General features: G+C 40.1%; 1 protein-coding gene across 1 annotated transcript in view; it reads right to left on the bottom strand.

The window, feature by feature from the left end:
* Nucleotides 1–17,404, bottom strand: part of Itga8 (integrin subunit alpha 8) — a 174,543-nt gene that overhangs the window by 79,426 nt on the left and 77,713 nt on the right. The window contains exons 14-16 of the mRNA XM_040755473.1: nucleotides 8,836–8,881; nucleotides 6,261–6,368; nucleotides 729–784 (exon numbers count right to left, since the gene is read on the bottom strand). Coding sequence (XP_040611407.1) covers nucleotides 729–784; nucleotides 6,261–6,368; nucleotides 8,836–8,881 — 210 coding nt within the window. The remainder of the gene's footprint in view (nucleotides 1–728; nucleotides 785–6,260; nucleotides 6,369–8,835; nucleotides 8,882–17,404) is intronic.

Raw genomic sequence — 17,404 nt, 5'->3', positions numbered from 1 at the left:
GGGAACACAGAGCGGTTGGGCAGGGATTCATTACAAGCGGCTTACTCAGGAAAGCTTTTCCCCTTCATGGCTGGATCAAATGATACATAAGCTGAAGGAATAGTTAAAACAATATTGTCCACTATGTAACCGTTTTGTGGCTTTGCATGCATGTGTGGTGTATGTGTGTGCACATGTGTTTATATGTGCATGTTTGTGTATCTGTGAGTATGTGTGCAAGTGGAAGCCAGAGGTTGACACTGAGTGTCTTACTTGATTCCTCCCATCCATTTATGTTTTGAGCCGGGGTCTCTCACTGAGCATGGAGCTCAGCAGTTGGACTAGAATGGCTGGTCAGTGAGGGCTAGGGAATGCCTGTCTCTACCTCTCCAGCACTCAGATGACACTCTGCCTTATTTGGCTTTTATGTAGCACCAAGGATCCAAATTTAGGTCTTCATGCTTGCACAGCAAGCACTTTACAACCAAGCTATCTCCCCAGCCCATGTTTTATAAATATATAAATATATACATATATACATATATATAAAACATCACTTTTCTAACAATTATGTTTTTTTGTAGCTAATGCCCACATTTAAAGAAGTATTAATTAGAAAGTTTTCAAATGTACAACAGAAATTTGAATTTTAATAAAGGATCCTTTAGTTTTCTATTGTCTTCACTGAGAAATATGTCATGTTTTCTTTGCATAGGATAGCATTAAAAATAAAAAAAACAATTGCTCACCTATTGTATTTGAAATGCTCTGGCCTGCTATAGATGCACAGACTCTTAAAGAAAAGCTGTGGGAAAACAGTAATTAGTAATTTGCTGGTTAATAGAGTTCTGATTCTGAGAGAGAAATCTTCCTTCCCCTCCTTCCAGAAAAAATGAACATACCATTTCCTTCTATATGTTTAATTATATACACATACACATGTGCTTATGTACACACCACACACACACACACCAGCTTGACACAACACTAGTACAATTGACAACAATGAGCTTTGCATAGATAGGCAAATCCTTGAAAATACTGATAGAGATTTAATCAATTGGTTAATAAAGCCCCACTGTCTTTATGTAATGAATACATATGAAGATTTTCCTTGAGCGATGAACTTAAGAATTGGTCAACACAGTGGGGAAATGTTATGGAAAAGCATGGACAACAGCAAAAAAACATGGCTCCACTTGAGGCAACTGAAGACTTTTCAGTGGGTTAAAGCTCCCGGCAAGCTGAGGTTGACTGGTTCAGTTGATAGGGGGCGAACAGGGCCTTGAAGTCATGGTAAGGCCCGCGGATTTAATCTTAATCATGGAACAACACACTGATCTTAATATCAGTCAGCCACACTGCTGGGGCGAGACTGGAACCAGGCATCTTGCAAGGAGTGAGGTAACGATGAAGGTGGAGGGAGAGAAGAGGTGGGAGAGAAAGCTAAAAGGGCTGACTTGAGCAGAGTGTACACACAGCTGTGGGTGTAAAGGCCTTGACAACTCAAGACACTTTGTAATTTTGCCTTCAGCATGCACTAACCACCATTCACAGAATGTGTGTGGTGATTGTCCCGTGACCTGAACTTGCCCTGGGCTATGGCCATAGACTGGATGAGAGATCTCCACTGTCTCCACCCAGCTGTCTCAGGTATTCTCCCCTCCTTCCTGAAATAGTCTGACAGCCAGGATTGTTGTCAGGGCCTGTGTGCATTGCTAAGAAAGTAAAGATGCAAGACAATAGACGATTTAGTGACAGTCTTAAGGATTTTACCAAGAAAATTCTAGTATAGCAGAGTATTTCTATGGAATTCAAAAGAAGTAAATACTCTCCAATCACGCTTTAATTGGACGTCAGCTTCCTGTGTCAAACGTAACAAAAAGGTGTCACATCTGGGATTCATCTGTCTCCATGACCTCAGTCAGTGTCCCCCTTCAGGGTAAGAAATTCTCGCCACACACCATTTAACCAAAAGTTTCCTGAGATGTCTGTGCTATTACAAGTGTTTATACCACTTCCCCAGAGAAATCACAAATGCAGCCCACTTCTCCTTCAGTTAGAATTATTCACGGAAGGTGGGTAGGAAATTACATCTTTAAATTTTCTGACATGGATTTGTTTTTCATGCCCAGCTTTTCCATAAGCACTTGGTATGTGTTACCACTGTCCACTGACCTAAGTTTTACTCTAAATCTAAATTTATAGCAAAATTATCAGTATGTTACAAATAAAATGAATTTACATATAGTAATTGCTTTTCTATACATAAAGCAATATAGATTTCATAAAAAAGTTGTAGCTATGAAGACAGATGTTGAGTTTTTGGAAAGAAGGAATTTGACAATGATACTGTCACCTGAAGGCTTTATCTTAGTTTATAAATTATGTCAGAGTACATTTGTATTTCTTTCTTAGTTCTCCATTTTTGTTGCTTCAACATCATTAACAATTGGATGACTTTAACTTTTTTCATTCAAATTTATTATGACTGCTATAGCCTGCTAAATTATTGATAGTAGCATTTCAACTTGAACCTGCCAGTTTAAGATGGCTCTAGTTAAAATACCTTCTCAAAGTGGCAGTTTTTCCATAGTTCTGTTCTAAATTTAAAAAAATTCTACAACAGTGGATGACCATATCCATTCTAAATACAGAAAAGTGTTATCAATATCTATAGATATATAGTGAAGAACTAGTCCATTCTCAGCTCAAGACATAATCAGGCAAAACTATAAAATGTGACTTAATTTGAAATATAATTTCGAGCTATTATTTATGTTCAAAGTTGGAAAAGCCCATTAGTCTCAACATTTTTTATTGAAAAAAATAAAACAAAGCCAAACAAAAACTACATGAAAACAACTGAGCGTTCTCATTGTGTATATCCAAATGAAACTATCAGCAGACAGGCTTCTATACACAGAAGGCAGGATGTATACAACATGATTCTCACACTATTTGCCTGCCCCCATGAACCAATGAATAATGAGCTTGTGGTGTAACTCTGCTCATGGCTGTGTATGATGAGAAGTGAGATAAATGTGAAATCTGATTTCAAAATACAAAGCCAGATATAGGAGATGCTCGGTTGGTTCAGTGCTTGCTGAACAAGCATGAACAATCTGGATTTGGATCACCAACATCCAAGTGAACCCCTCATGCCCAACAGCAGTCTTCCCAGGGCTGGGTTTAGGGGTGGGGAAGAGGTACAAAGACAGGTGACTCTAGGGCAGTGGTTCTTAACCTACGGGTCAAGATCAAATGACCCTTCTACAGAGGTCTCCTGTCAGATATCCTGCATAAATATTAGATATTTACATTATGATTCATAGCAGTAGCAAAACTACAGTTATGAAGTAGCAATGAAAATAATGTTGTGGTTGGGAGTCACTACAACATGAGGAACTATAATAAAGGGTCACAGCATTAAAAAGGTTGAGAACCACTGCTCTAGGGCTTTTGGCCAGCCAGAGTAGCCTAATTAATGAGACTGAGGTTCAATGAGAGACCCTGTCTCAAAACTAAGATGGAGATTGATTAAGAAAGATACCTGATACCAACCTGTGGCCTCTACAAACCTGTATGTACACATGTGCACATGTGCATGCACACACACACACACACACACACATATCTCACAAAGACCACGCACATTCACAAAGCAACAATGGAAATACAAGACAAATAATCACTCTTTCTAATTTATTTATTATTTTCCATGTATGTCCTTGATGCATGCGTGTTGGGGAGCACACATGCCATGGAGCTCATGTGGAAATCAGAGGACAATTATGTAGAATTGATTTTCCTTCCACCTCTGCTTGGGTTCTGGAGATTGAACTCTGGTCTTGAGGCTTATGTGGCAAGTTCCTTTACCAGTTAACCCATCTCTTTGGCCCACTATCAATTCAACTCTAATGATGAAAAATATATGATTTTATACAATGTTATTCATATCTGAAAAACCTCTTTTCTCAGATTGGAGATGTAGTATGCTTTGTTTATAAAATAGAAAAAATCAGTAGTTTTTCTCATTAGTAACCAATTATCTTAATATTTATTATGCTGAATTTATTTCACTTCTCTTTTTCTAACTGAGCAATGCCAACAGCAGATATTTTGTAAAACCAGACAGCCGACTGAAAAACACAAAAATCCATATGGAAAGAAGTGTGAAATGATTTGTGAGTTTGCAAAAGGGTTCATCTACAGTGCAAGCTCATGCCAAATCAGCCCAATGTCACAGCGAAGATGCTTGTCAAGCACTCTGGGTAAACTGCATGAAACAGTCTACATGGGTAAGCTGTTCGTTTCCTGTCTTCTGTCTGGTTGGTTGGTTGGGGTTCCGAAGATAGAACACAGGGCACTCTACCACTGAGATACACCCCCATCCCCAACTTTGTATTTCAGTACTCTGAAACACATGAAAACTTTTGCACTCAAAAATTATCTTCAGAAAAGGATACAATAGAATTAAGTAACAGTAATAGGATAGAATTAAGCAACAATAGTGTGAAAAATGTGAATAGAACAAAGTACATTTTATATTAGTAATGTGACTCCAATCAACAAGGAGGTGACTGGCATAAAGAAAGGCATTAGCTGAGAGGCTATTGGCAGTTGATGGCAGCCTGGATGACAGTAGATTTCCCTCAGCAGTGTGAACATTGGTGGGTTTCCAGTGCCCTATGGATAACAGCATCCACGCTCATGCCTATATCAGCAGCACTGACTGGACTCAGGGTTAAATAAATAACTACAAAAGGAGTACATTAAGTTGTGAGGAGGGTATGATGAGGGTCCTGGGGGCATTTGGGAATGGAGTGAGGGGTGGATATATGAGCAAGATACATTCTATGCATGTATGCATATTTTCAAAGATTAAAATTATTTTCCTGCACAATAGTAAATAGTCCTATACTCTTTTGAAAAAGACTTCAACCTCTTTTTTTTTCAATCCCCAAAACTAAGACTCTTTAGGAAAAAAGCATTTATTTCAAAATAAACACTTTCTATACTGGAGTGCTGCCATCTTGCCTAACAGAATGCAGTGTGGAAACAGATGGCTTTGAAGGTGTGAACAGAGGGCTCTTTGGAGAGTATTAGAGTTTTAATGCTAACAGCCAAATGGCACTCACAGCTCATTTAGTGTTCATTTAATCATGCCAGGCAATGGGGGAAATGCTGGCTATTTCACATATTCTCTCAGATCAGGTTTTCATTATACTATTTTATGGTTTGAAACATTTTTAAAGTTTGCTCGGGGCATTTCCCAACTACTTTCAAAGGCAGTTAAAGGAAAGGACAGCCCTTCCCACATAGGGAACCCCTTGCAACAGGATGTTTTGCAAGGAGTTCTTCAGGAGCCTGGAACTCTCTACCTACCCCCATAGCTTTCACTCCCATGGGAACTCCTGTCAAAAGGCCATCAGCAGTATGCTACAATGTGCTGGAAATAGCTTCTCTTGGTCAAGGATGGCTTGTTCTTTTTTCTGGTATTTCCAAGAACTGAACAGTTACCCTGTGAATCTTGAAAACCTTTGTTGATTTTCCAAAGGGAATGCCCTGGTACCATGGGCCAACACAATGTCTTCTTATGTTTGGGACCTCCACACCAACAAACAAACTGGTATTTTTTCTTGGGATGTGTTATAACCCTGTTCCATTTTGGCATTTCATGTGACAGACATAAGTCAAAAGCTGGGTAAGCTGTGTTTCCTATTGTCCCTTTTATCCTTGTATTATTATCATGGTCATAAGAACAGGTCAGTGTACAACAGAATCTCCTTTTTAATAACATTGACCTTCTGTCCAGTTACAAAACTGTTATTTTCAGCACATGAAGCTAAGTATCCCAGGATAGATTATTTATTTTTAAAAAGAGAGATACAATAGATCTCAAAAGCGGTATCCCCAATATATGCAAAAGTAAGAGTCAAGGTATTTTGGTGTGGTTTTGGATTGACTAACATTTAGTGAGCTTAACTGCCAATCTCCCAAATTTTTTGATCTTTTTTTAAATCTCAGAGCCTGTAGGTTAGAACACTGGCCTTTGTCTAAGCCCACAGTCAGAGCTAAGCATTGCATCACTATCCTCTGCAAAGACTCTGTTTTTGCTGCTCAGTCTTGGACTTGAAGATTTTTCTGGATATGCAGTGTACATGACCTCAGGTCCTATCCCAGACTTTCCACAACCAAATTTGCAGTTTTTAAAAAATTAAATAAGATCTAGGAGATTAACCCCATGTTAGAATGTGTGTGGGACTGTGCTAACTTACCAGGCTACAGGTGTCGGGAATTCTGGAATCTGGCAAGTTTTATTTTCAAGGTTGATAATCATCGGGTGCAGCAGGAGCTGGGCATCCACTGTTACAACTGGCCTTGCTCTGTAGAGAGAGAGTTGGGCATGAGTAGAATCTTTTCCTGATGAATGGAACTCTTCTTCTAGAGGTCATTGCCAACATACCTGGAATTCTGCTCTTGGCATGAACAAGTGAGCACCACACTCAAATGATACCCTCTAAACCACCTGAGAGCAGAGAGCTCTGAACAAAGGATTCTGGAGGTCTGTCAATAATGTTACATCCATTGACCTGATTTCTTTCTGGAGTGGACTCACTGTATTGTCATAATAATAATACAGCTCATGATTTTCTTGGATCCCTATGTCCATATGGGGGGAGTCATATGTTTTATTTAAACATTTGTTTTATTTTTATTTATGTGTATGGTATGTGTATGTACACATGCTGCTGCCTGTGGAATCTAGAGAGTGCATCAGATGTCCTGGAACTGGAGTTATAGGTAGTTGGGAGCCACCCCATATGGGATATGGGAATCAAGCCACCTCTCCAACTCCAAGACACATATACTCATAATAAGTACTTGAGGCTTTTGAATTTTGTTGGCTCATTGACAATTTTTTCAACTTCATTGGTAATTTTCTAGCTAAGATTTGCAGATTAAAGAACAAATGAGACTGGGTTTACAGGACATCTGTACTTCACCCAGAGGAATGGTTCTCAATCCTGTCTGCACAATGTAATTACTCAGGGAACTTTCAAACAAACAGTACACCCAGACATATCATGGTCATTGGAACTAGAACCTCTGGGTAAGGAGCAGGGTTGGAATTTTAAACACATTCTCAGGTGATTCTAATAGTTGTATCCTAGGCAAAGAATGGATGTTAATGCCACTGGAATCACTCTAGAGAAGGTAACAAGACAAGAGAGTAAATTATAGAGCAGGAGAGCAGAGCAGCTTTTGAAACTTCATATAAGAGATACTAGCTGGGATCCAAGATCTCCAGAGTTAAGTGGACCACTGATGCAACGCTAAATAAGTTTCTTCTGATAGCCAGAAGGGAGGGTCATGTTGAGAGGCAAAATGCTGTGCAAACTACTTAAACAGTTTCATGATAACAACATGGGGGTCACTGGGATTTCTTTCCAGTCTCTTGATGTTATCTGTACTGTATTATTTTATTTTCAAAGTTGTATCATCTCCAGTTCTGGGGGCAGGGGACAACAATGATAAAATGGTATTGGGCATGCAAGAGATTTGCTGTGGCAATCGCCTTTGAGAAGAAAGGGGAGGAAGTGGGGGTGATAATCCCCTCAAGGATGGAGAAGAAGGTTCTGGCATGGACATTGGGGTGTCTTTTGGCAGAGCTGCCTGTGACAGGACTGTCTCCAAGGACTGGCATGCATTTGTGTCCTGTGCCAGCAATAGGCTGGAGCAGCTCATGGAAAATATGGGATTGGCACAGAGCTGTGGTGGATTTGGAGTGTGGCAGACAGAGCAGGATTCTTGGTGGTGTAAATGAGAAGGCCAAGCCTCTAACTTCAGAGGGGCTGGGATTTTAAGCTCTCGAAGTCTCTGTATCCTAAGTGAGAATCTCTGGCACAAATCAGTCCATGATGCATTTATATTGGGGCTGAGGAAGTTAGCCACATTAGCATAACATGCCTAGGACACCTGGATTCACATTAAACATTTTGAGAAAGCTTAACTACTTAACCAGTTGTTACTCAGCATTTGAACAGAAGTAATCTCATAAGGTAAGTATTGTTATCCTAGTCTATAAAAATTTATCACCAGAGGCTCAGAAGGCGATAGGATAGTGATTCTCAACCTGTGGGTCGTGACACCCCCCCCTCAAACCTCTATCTCCAAATGATTCATAGCAGTAGCAAAACTACAGTTATGACATAGCAATGAAAATAATTTTATGGCTGGGGGTCCCCACAACATGATGAACTGTATTATTGAAGGGTTGCAGCATGAGAAAGGTTGAGAAGCACTGCAACAGGAGTCTTCCCCGAAATGACAGAACAATTAGTTTGCAGAAGGGGCAGGCTCTGAACCCAGGTCTGTGGCATTAATGTTGCAGAGGGCTTGCTTCTGGGGGGAATGGCTCCTGGCATGTTCTAACCCCAACTCCGTGTCCACATTTGGATGTAGGAGTGAGGGTAAATAGTCATGTTCTCCCTGCCATATTTCTGTCCTACATGTATGGGCATTGATGATTCCCGAAGCATAGGTAGTCCAAGTTCAGATCCATCAAAAGCATGGGTCATTTTCTGATTTTAAGAGTTTAATACCTTAGTTAATGTCAGCTATATTGTTAGGACCTGGAGGTTTGCTCATGAAGTGTGAGAATGAAAATACATAGAAATAGGGGAAACATGCAAAACAGAAGGAAAAATACACCCAGAATTTTAAAAGGACATAGGATCATTCTTTAAGATAAACAGGTAGAATAGATCTTTGTAGTCTTAAAGGCAAAACTACCAACGTAAAGAAAATACATTTAAACAGATGGATATTTACATACCAGCAACCACATACCTGTAGACAGCTACTTTCCCTTTTCCAAATGCTCCTACAAGTAAATCTTTAAAAAAAAAAGCAAAATCAAAATACATGCATAAATTTTTAGAAGTAATCAAGCATTCCTAATCCAAAAACCCCAGGTCAGAAATGCCCTCCGAACCTGAAACTTTTGGGGCACCAATATGATGCTATGAGTGGAAAATTCCACACCAGAAACCTTGTTCTATGCACAAAATTATTTTTAAAATTTTTATAAAATTACCTGTGTGTATAAGGTGTGTAAACATGTAAATGCATTTTGTGTTTGTAGTTGGGTCCCATCTCTAGATCTCTGTACATGTGAATATTTCACAAACAGGAAAGAAGAAAAGCAGACTCCTAAAGACTTCTGTCTCATGCATTTCTAGGAAGAGAGGCTCAGACTTATCTGCACTAAGTTCAAAATCTGAAGCAGCACAGGAAGAACCATAAAAATAGGAAGAGTTCACACGGCTCTTAGAACAGTTTGGAGGACTGTGGGGCTTCAGTGTAATGATAATATGGCACATGAACGGTTGGCTTTCAAATACCTCCTGTTTCAGACATACTTGCAAACTCACCATAGTAGCATTTTCCCCATTCCCTACATTCAAGGCAGATGACCCAAGAAAAGGCAAAGGGGAGAAGTGCAAGCTGGGGGCTGTAAGCCTGACCCATTGTGCACGCTGTCCTATTTCACTCTTACCAAGGACAACCCTAGGAAGCAAGGATCATTGCCTGCAAAGTAGCACAGTCAGAGTGTCATTCTGAGACTACCTTCTGCTCTCCAGAGAGAGTGGTTAATAAGTATTCTTCTGGGGAATAAGCCCATGCCACATGAAATAACTGAAATATTATCCTGATGGTCTTCAGTAATAATAGTAACAGTAAATAGCACATAGACAAATCCAGTCTTTCCAATGACTCCTAAGAGGCAATTTGAAAGTTTACCAGCAGTATAACTTATAGAGAAATGCACTGAATATTAAGATATTCACATGCTATTCCCATGACGAGGTCAGAAGTAGATCTGAGTGAGAGCAATAGTGAACTCTTGAACTCTTTGAGGGGACAAACTATCTCAGTGGTTTGCCCCCACCCCCAGACAAAGTAGTCTATTTGTCTGCATCTAATTCACAGTGGTAATTCTTGGTGGAAAGACACAGAATTAGAAATGACACTGGCTACATCTACAGAATATACAGAGAGTGAACTTTGGAGGAACAAAGGCTGTAGAGTAAAACATGCACAGTTCAAACTATAATTGGTTAATTATACTAAAAGAGAAGGGTAAGTAGGGAGAGGAGGAACCATAGCTTGCTGAGCTGTGTGGAGGATGATAGAGGAATTAAATGGGGGCAAAGGAATTTCACAGCAAAATGACTTGGTGCCATACTATCTTGTCAGTCATATTTCTGTCTGATTCTTTCTCTCAGGTTTACCCCTGGGAATTGCAATAACCACTTAGGACTGGGAGCTGGAACTGGGCAATAGACACACAGGTTCCCTGTCCAAGTGGGGTCACTTGGAGGGGTGTCCCTCCTGTGCTGTGGATGTCCCCAGCCATAACTCCCTACAGTGACATGTAGATTTGTGATTCTCCTCATTGCACCCATCTTTTGTGAGTCTTCCTTCACCCTTTCCCTATCAATATTTTGCAGGCTAATCCCTTCAATACGGTTTGCTTTCTAGTCTGTGGTTCAATGCAGAGTTCTGGGGGAACTCTCAGTCTAAGATACAATAATTCTCATTGAATATTTTCTCTTAAGAAATGGGCTCAAGCATCTCCAAGATCAAAATCTGAGACGATGACGTTCCGATGTGTAAACACAGAGTATGGAATAGTAGATTTGGCTCTGGTGCACTGTGCATGCTATTGTTTGAGAAAGTTAAACACAAGCCATCTAAAGAGAGCCGTGAAGGGGGCTGCAGCTTAGCCAGTTTCTGCAGGATGCCTTTGTTCCTAAGTCAGTTTTAAAAATCGTTTCAATGACTTATAATAGAATGTCAACTTCCATGACTGTTTTCACATGTATTCTTTGTTATACATGCCTCATTGAGGGAGGATATTACTGCATTTTTTTACTGCCACCAGAACATGAATTCTTCTTAATTTGTACACCCAGGCTCCAAACCTGAAATGCATGTAACATGGGCAGCCTCACTTGAATCTGCATCTGTTACCATGACAGCAGATTCAAGGGGCTGTGGGCTTTGTTCTTGGCACTAAATGATGTAAATATTTATATCCAAATATTTGACCTTGTACATAAAGAGATGAATTTAAAAATTTTATTTGAAGGATCTCAATGGGTAAGAGTCCTTGCTGCACAAGCATGAGGACCTGCGCTTGAATACCCAGTACCACGTTAAAAAAAAACAGGCAATATTTTGCATACCCACCCGTAACCCCAGCATTGGGGCACAGACACAGGTGGATCCCAAGAACTCAGTGACCTGTAAGCTTAGCAGAAACAATGTGCTTGCACTTTGGTGGGAAGGCTGTAAGATGGGCAGCAATTGAAGAAGACACCTAATGTCCTTTTCTGACCTTTTTATGGTCATGTATGCACATGACCACCCATACACTCAAATGTGCCACACACATACACATGTACATACCATTATAATGAACACACACCACACACACACACAAACACACACACACACACATGCACACATGCGGAAAGAGAGAGGATTATCTGATGAAAAAGTGAAAGAATATGAGATTATAAACCCTTACAGGGCAGGAATCTTCGATTTTACATAGTCAAAGACTTCCCTTGGCTATACTGGAAGAAGTGTACTCATGTTCACACACCCTCCCAAGTCTAGAGAGTCACATAGAGGCTCTGTCACAGTCAGATTGTCATCAGAGCTAAGAATCCCTAAGACAAAGGAGAGGATCACCCCTTTAGGCACTGTAATTCCTCAGAGAGGGAATTTTCCAACTCTGGAAAAATAAATATGCAAAATAGGCCCCAATTTTCTCCATGAGACTGTAGCCACAGCTATTTGGAGGCCAAGAAAACAGTTGTCTACCAGAAAAGCATGCTTGTCTTTTGAGACCCCACCTTAGTATTGTGACTGGTGGAAAATGCCAGAATCATTCATGCACAGGATACCAAGTTGGGCAGATCTCTCTAAGGGAGGTGAATTGATTTGCTGGTTTCATGTTTAACCAATCTGTCTTTCTAAAAGATGGGACTGGTTTTGATAATCACCGTGCAGATTTTCCCCTTTTCTCTCTGCCTCTCTGTGTATTGCACAGATATAGGATGGATGTTCATGTGTGCATATGCTTATATATCTATGTATCCTTTATGTACACAGAAAAATATGTTTGTGTGTATATGCATATTTGTATATGCATATATGCATGCACAAATATGTGTGCATATCCAGAAGCAATACTCTTTAAGTACTCCTACACAACTCTGATTAGGTGGGAGTCAGTTTTTTTTCTTTCTACCATGTTTTTCTCAGAAAGTCTAATTCCTATCCTCAAGCTTGATTGCAAACACCTTTATCTACTGAACCATGCTCACCAGTCCCATGATTTAGGTACTGAAATGATATTCTGGAGACAAAGTAACTTTGATGATGATCTGCAAATCTGTAACTATATAAACTTTCTCCCCACTCCCTTACTTTTAGATAACAGGTCATATACTTTGAGCTCACACTCACTTCCTCCCATTAGTAAATGTCTCAAAGGCAAACTGAAAAACAAACAAATGAAAAATGCTGCCCTTCTCCACATATACACATTAGTTGTTTTATTTTGTTTTGTTTTTCTAGAAGAAATAACTGGCAACTAAAATCAGTTCTTTCCACTCAATCAGAAAATGTTCTCCAAATGCTCCAGGCCTTTGTCAGGGTCTCACTGGCCTTAGAAGTGGAGTTTGTTTTCCTCTGGATGGAAGGACAGTGTACTCTTAAGAAAACAGAAAGGAGACTTAACATAAATGCAGGATCAGCTGGCAAGAAAAAAAACCCTAAATTGTGAAGTCACCAGAGCTGTGCTACACCTATGTCTTTGTAGTCTCCAAAACTGTTTTTCTAAATAAGGAAGAAGGGAAGTGCCGTACTTTCCAAATGAGGGCTTGGGCTGCAGGCTGACTTCACTCTCAAGGAAGGAATTCTTAGAGATGAAACTCTGTTCCAAACACTGGCTTGGAGTGTGTGCTTGAGGTTTGGGTGTGGTGGGGAGCATGTAGTAAGAAGGAGGGGTGACTTCTCAGGAGAAGAGACAAGTAGGAGGGATGGAGAGGTGACACTGTTCTACTAAGCCTTCATCCACGGTAATTTCCTTGGGAAGTCTGTCACCTGTACACCTATGAATGACTCTGTAGGTTCAGGCAGCCTGTCCCACGTGTAACCTCCCTTCTAGAACCTTCTTCTTGTCCCATCAGCCTGAGGAACACACAAATCTGAAGTCAGCCACAACAAAGGCCATCAGACAGTTCCTTTTTTACTTTGGAACTCAAAAAGATTTCCTGTTGATTCTCTGGGCAATTGTTTGCTGTGTAAGCAAGAGAATCCAAGTTCAGATGTGGGGCAGGTGCTTCCTGAGGGTTGCTGGGCACGCAGGCCAGCAGTATGCCTGTACTCTACGTCCAGTAAGAGACTGTCTAAAACTAGGGTGGAGACTGACAGAGGAAAACACACACTGTCCATCTCTGGTTGCCAGACATGCACATACAAACACACACACACACACACACACACACACTCATACATGCACACATGCATGCACACATACATAAATACACACATATACACATATACACACATGCACAGAATGCACCAATTTGGGGTACTTTTGGACAAGAGTGGTACCATAAGAACATCCAAAGAAATCTGGAGAGAGGGAGTTAAGTGGGTAGGAACATGAGGACCTGCTTCATATCCCAGCACCCATATAAAAAAAGTTATGACTTAATATGCCTTTAGCTCCAGCATTTGGGTGCAAAATAGGACCCTAGACCAGCTGAAAAGGTGAACTTCTGGTTCAGTGGTATATCCTGTCCCAAAGCATTAAGAAAGAGAGCAACGAAAAGATTCCTGATATCCCGCACTGACCGTGAATGGGCACACATATCCTCCACATAACAAATAAAAAAGAATGCCCAAAAAGAACACACATGGAAAGATAATAGTTGCAGAAAAGGTTAATAAACTCAAGAAGGGGCACCTTAAATATTGAGAAAATAAATAGATTGTATAGGAACTCTCAAATTATAATTTTAGCAAATATACCTGAGCACATTTGAAAGAACCGAAGAAGCAGGGAAATATTGCTACCATGTTGTCAGCCTAATGGAAGTTTAGTATTTTTCAGTATTTACTGGAGTGTTTGGCACCTAGTGAAAAATACGTGTTTGTGGTTATTTTTATGCCTAATCTGTAACAAACTTATACAGGTTATAAAACCATGAAAACACTCATAAAAATATAAGGGGAGAACTCACATAAACATTTGTTGCCAATAAATATATGGGAATATTTAACTTCACTAGTCATCAAAGTATTACAAATAAAGGGAACTATGGGATACTGTTTTTAGCATTTTAAATTGGAAGGATGAAAGATTGGCACTCGGCAGGACTAGTGGAAGGCCACCAGTTCATGTGCCTGGTTTATGAGAGGGGAAACGGTTGTAATTTTCTTAGAAGGTAATTTTGTTGTTGCTGTCCTTTATTTTTGAGATAGGTTCTCATATAGCCCAGGCTAATCTTGAATTTGATACATAGCCAAGATTGACCTTGAATTCCAGATCCTCCCACTTCCAACTCCCAAATCCTGGGATAACAGGTATGCACCACTATGCCCAGTTAATGTCACACAGTACACAGTTGGATTGTCTGGTCTGGCTAAGGGACTTCAGAGTTGTTTCCAAGTTTGGAAAGTCACAGTAAATAGGTGTGTATAGGTGGTTACATATGTATGGATTTGTGCATTTATATTTAGGACAGTTTTGATTTGCACATGATCTTTCCTTGAATTCCCTCTAGAACCTTTGAAACCCTGTTTTAAATGCAGTGTTGTCTGTTGGATGGAAGGTGAAGAACTAGGAGTTCCAAACCCTGTTTTCCTTTACCACTAACTTCTGCATGACCTTGGCAAAGTCTCCATTCACCAACACAGTTCTGATGGAGCCTTTGAAGGTCATAAAACGAGAAAGTAAAGTGAATAGTACAATTTGTTGGGCTTAGATGAATGTTATTCTATGTGTTCTCATGTCTAATCCCAACCTCTTCTACTTTGTATTGTAGCCTTTCTCATGTGTGTGTGTGTGTGTGTGTGTGTGTGTGTGTGTGTTTTATTGTCTTTCCAAGTCTGTACATAGACACTGGCCATCACCTCTGTGACTGAACCTACTGGTCATTGTTTAGTGATTGTTGCTGCCTGTATATCACAGACTCTTTTCCAGGCCCTGCTCATCTCTGTCCAAAGGTCCATTTCTGCCAGGCCTCTTCCTAAAGAATGTCAGACCAGAAAAGGCAGTTAAATAAAATCTGTGGGCTTTACTTAAATTCTGGGAACCCATCATGATGTTTCTCTGAGTGCAATGAGCATACTAAGATAGATCACAGGATTGGACACCTGTTATAGAATGCTGGGATTAAAAATGGGAGTATGTAGGTCTGGAAATAGAGCATTTGGTGTTTGGGGTAGCAGAAAAACAGCTCATGTCTGTGGGAAGCCAGCATTAGAGTTTGGCAAATGTGTTAATCTAAAAATAGACAGAGGCTGCTTTTCTTGTTATCACAACATGCAAAATATTACTGAGGGGAAGGTTATGGGTAGAGGAAGAAATGTTTGAGGAAAAAAGCATGGTTTTATCCCAGAAAGCAATAATGCTAACAATCTGTCTGAAATGCTTCCAAATGAACTCTGAAGAAAAACATTTATGAGCTTGAACGTGGTATTAGGTTGCGGCATTGTAATTTACAAAGGGTTTATTTTCCCTTTTAAAAAAATCCCACAAAAAAATCAGAGCAGAATATCAAATGACGAGTGTGCCTTATGAAAATAGTTTTCTACATGCTATTAGCATTCTGTAGTTGCAAGGACCCCCCCCCCACTTTCTGCTTCCATTGTCACTGTACAAACCATTTCACTTGGTCCTAGTCATGGGCCACACTGATGCACAGTGTACGTGTACTATCCAGGCATCTGCCAAAAGTCATGGAGAAAAGTTTGCTACTTCAGTACTAGGGTCCCTTTTCAGCCTATAGGAAATGAGTTTCCAGTCCCCAGAAAAGTCACCAGCTCCCAAGACACTCATATTCAGCCTGAGGGAAAACTCCTATGATTAGAGCATTATGGGGTTTTATATGGTTTCGAAGTATCATGCACTGAAGTGTATACTTTTAAAGAAGACATGAAAGTAAGACGGGTGCTTTGGCGGGAGAAGAAGGGGCTCAGAAGGAGTAAGGGGATAGGAAAGGGTAATGAAGGAGATTGAAATATATTACATACATAGCTAAAGTTATTTTTAAATTAAAAATTATAAAATAAACAGATTTCAAGATGTCAGAATTCTAATTTCCTTAGGAAGCACCTTGGAATGTATGTATATGGGGGGGTAGTTAACTTAAAGCCATATCATGTGGCAGGCTGTAATCCCATAGGCCTGGTGTTGTAAGAGGAAACAAGCATATGCACAGTAGACCATGAGAGCTCTTGAGGAACTTGATAGTCAACACAAACCAAGGCAAGAGCTATGGAAGGAACCAACTCTGCTACCATCTTGGTTTTGGACTTTTGTCCATAGGACTGGAAGAAAATACATGTTTTATGGTGTCTTTTGTTTTGTTTTATTTTTTGTTCTTATTTTTTGCTTTTTGCTTGTGCCAAACCATCTACGGTTTTGTAAACATACAAATTACAGTTTGAATAGGAATAGGGGAGGCATGGCACTTATACCAGTGGCTCCATGCCATGGACACCTCATTCTTCAACATCTTTTTGAACATAGACACAAGTAATGCTTTGCTGACCCCCTAGGTCCATCAATGGGCAGGACATAGGTGCTTCTAGTATTCAGGTACTCAGAGGCCATCGTACAACTCACCAAACTGAGGCCAAGAGCTGACACGCATGCATGCACACACACACACACACACACACACACACACACACACAGGGACCCTCTCATAGGAAGCTTTAATTATTTGAGTTATCATTTTAGGACACAGGACTGAGTCTGAAGCAGAGAGCTCAGACTTCAGCCTTGAAGCTGAATACCATCCTGCCACCCCTGCTTGGTTGGAAGAGTTGAGAAATGGGAATAATTGACTAGTCACAATAATTTTAGAGGGTTGGTCTGGTTAATGTTATTATGGTTAGATAGATAGAGGTTAACACATGCCAAGACTGTAAATCTGGTCCATGCTGGTGAAGAAGGAAGAACATAAGTTCCTGGCTTCAAGTGTGGTACTCTTTATACTACCTGGTATGATGGTTAATATCAATCTTGAACTTGATTGGACTGAGAAGCATCCAGCTGATTAGTAAAGCACACTTGTGTGTGTATCTGTGAGGTCATTTCCATAGA

Source organism: Mesocricetus auratus, unplaced genomic scaffold, assembly GCF_017639785.1.
Source record: "Mesocricetus auratus isolate SY011 unplaced genomic scaffold, BCM_Maur_2.0 Super-Scaffold_100013, whole genome shotgun sequence".
In the NCBI taxonomy this organism is placed as follows: Eukaryota; Metazoa; Chordata; class Mammalia; order Rodentia; family Cricetidae; genus Mesocricetus; species Mesocricetus auratus.
The sequence above is the reverse complement of the archived record's forward strand: the minus strand, read 5'-3'. Positions and strand labels throughout refer to the sequence as shown.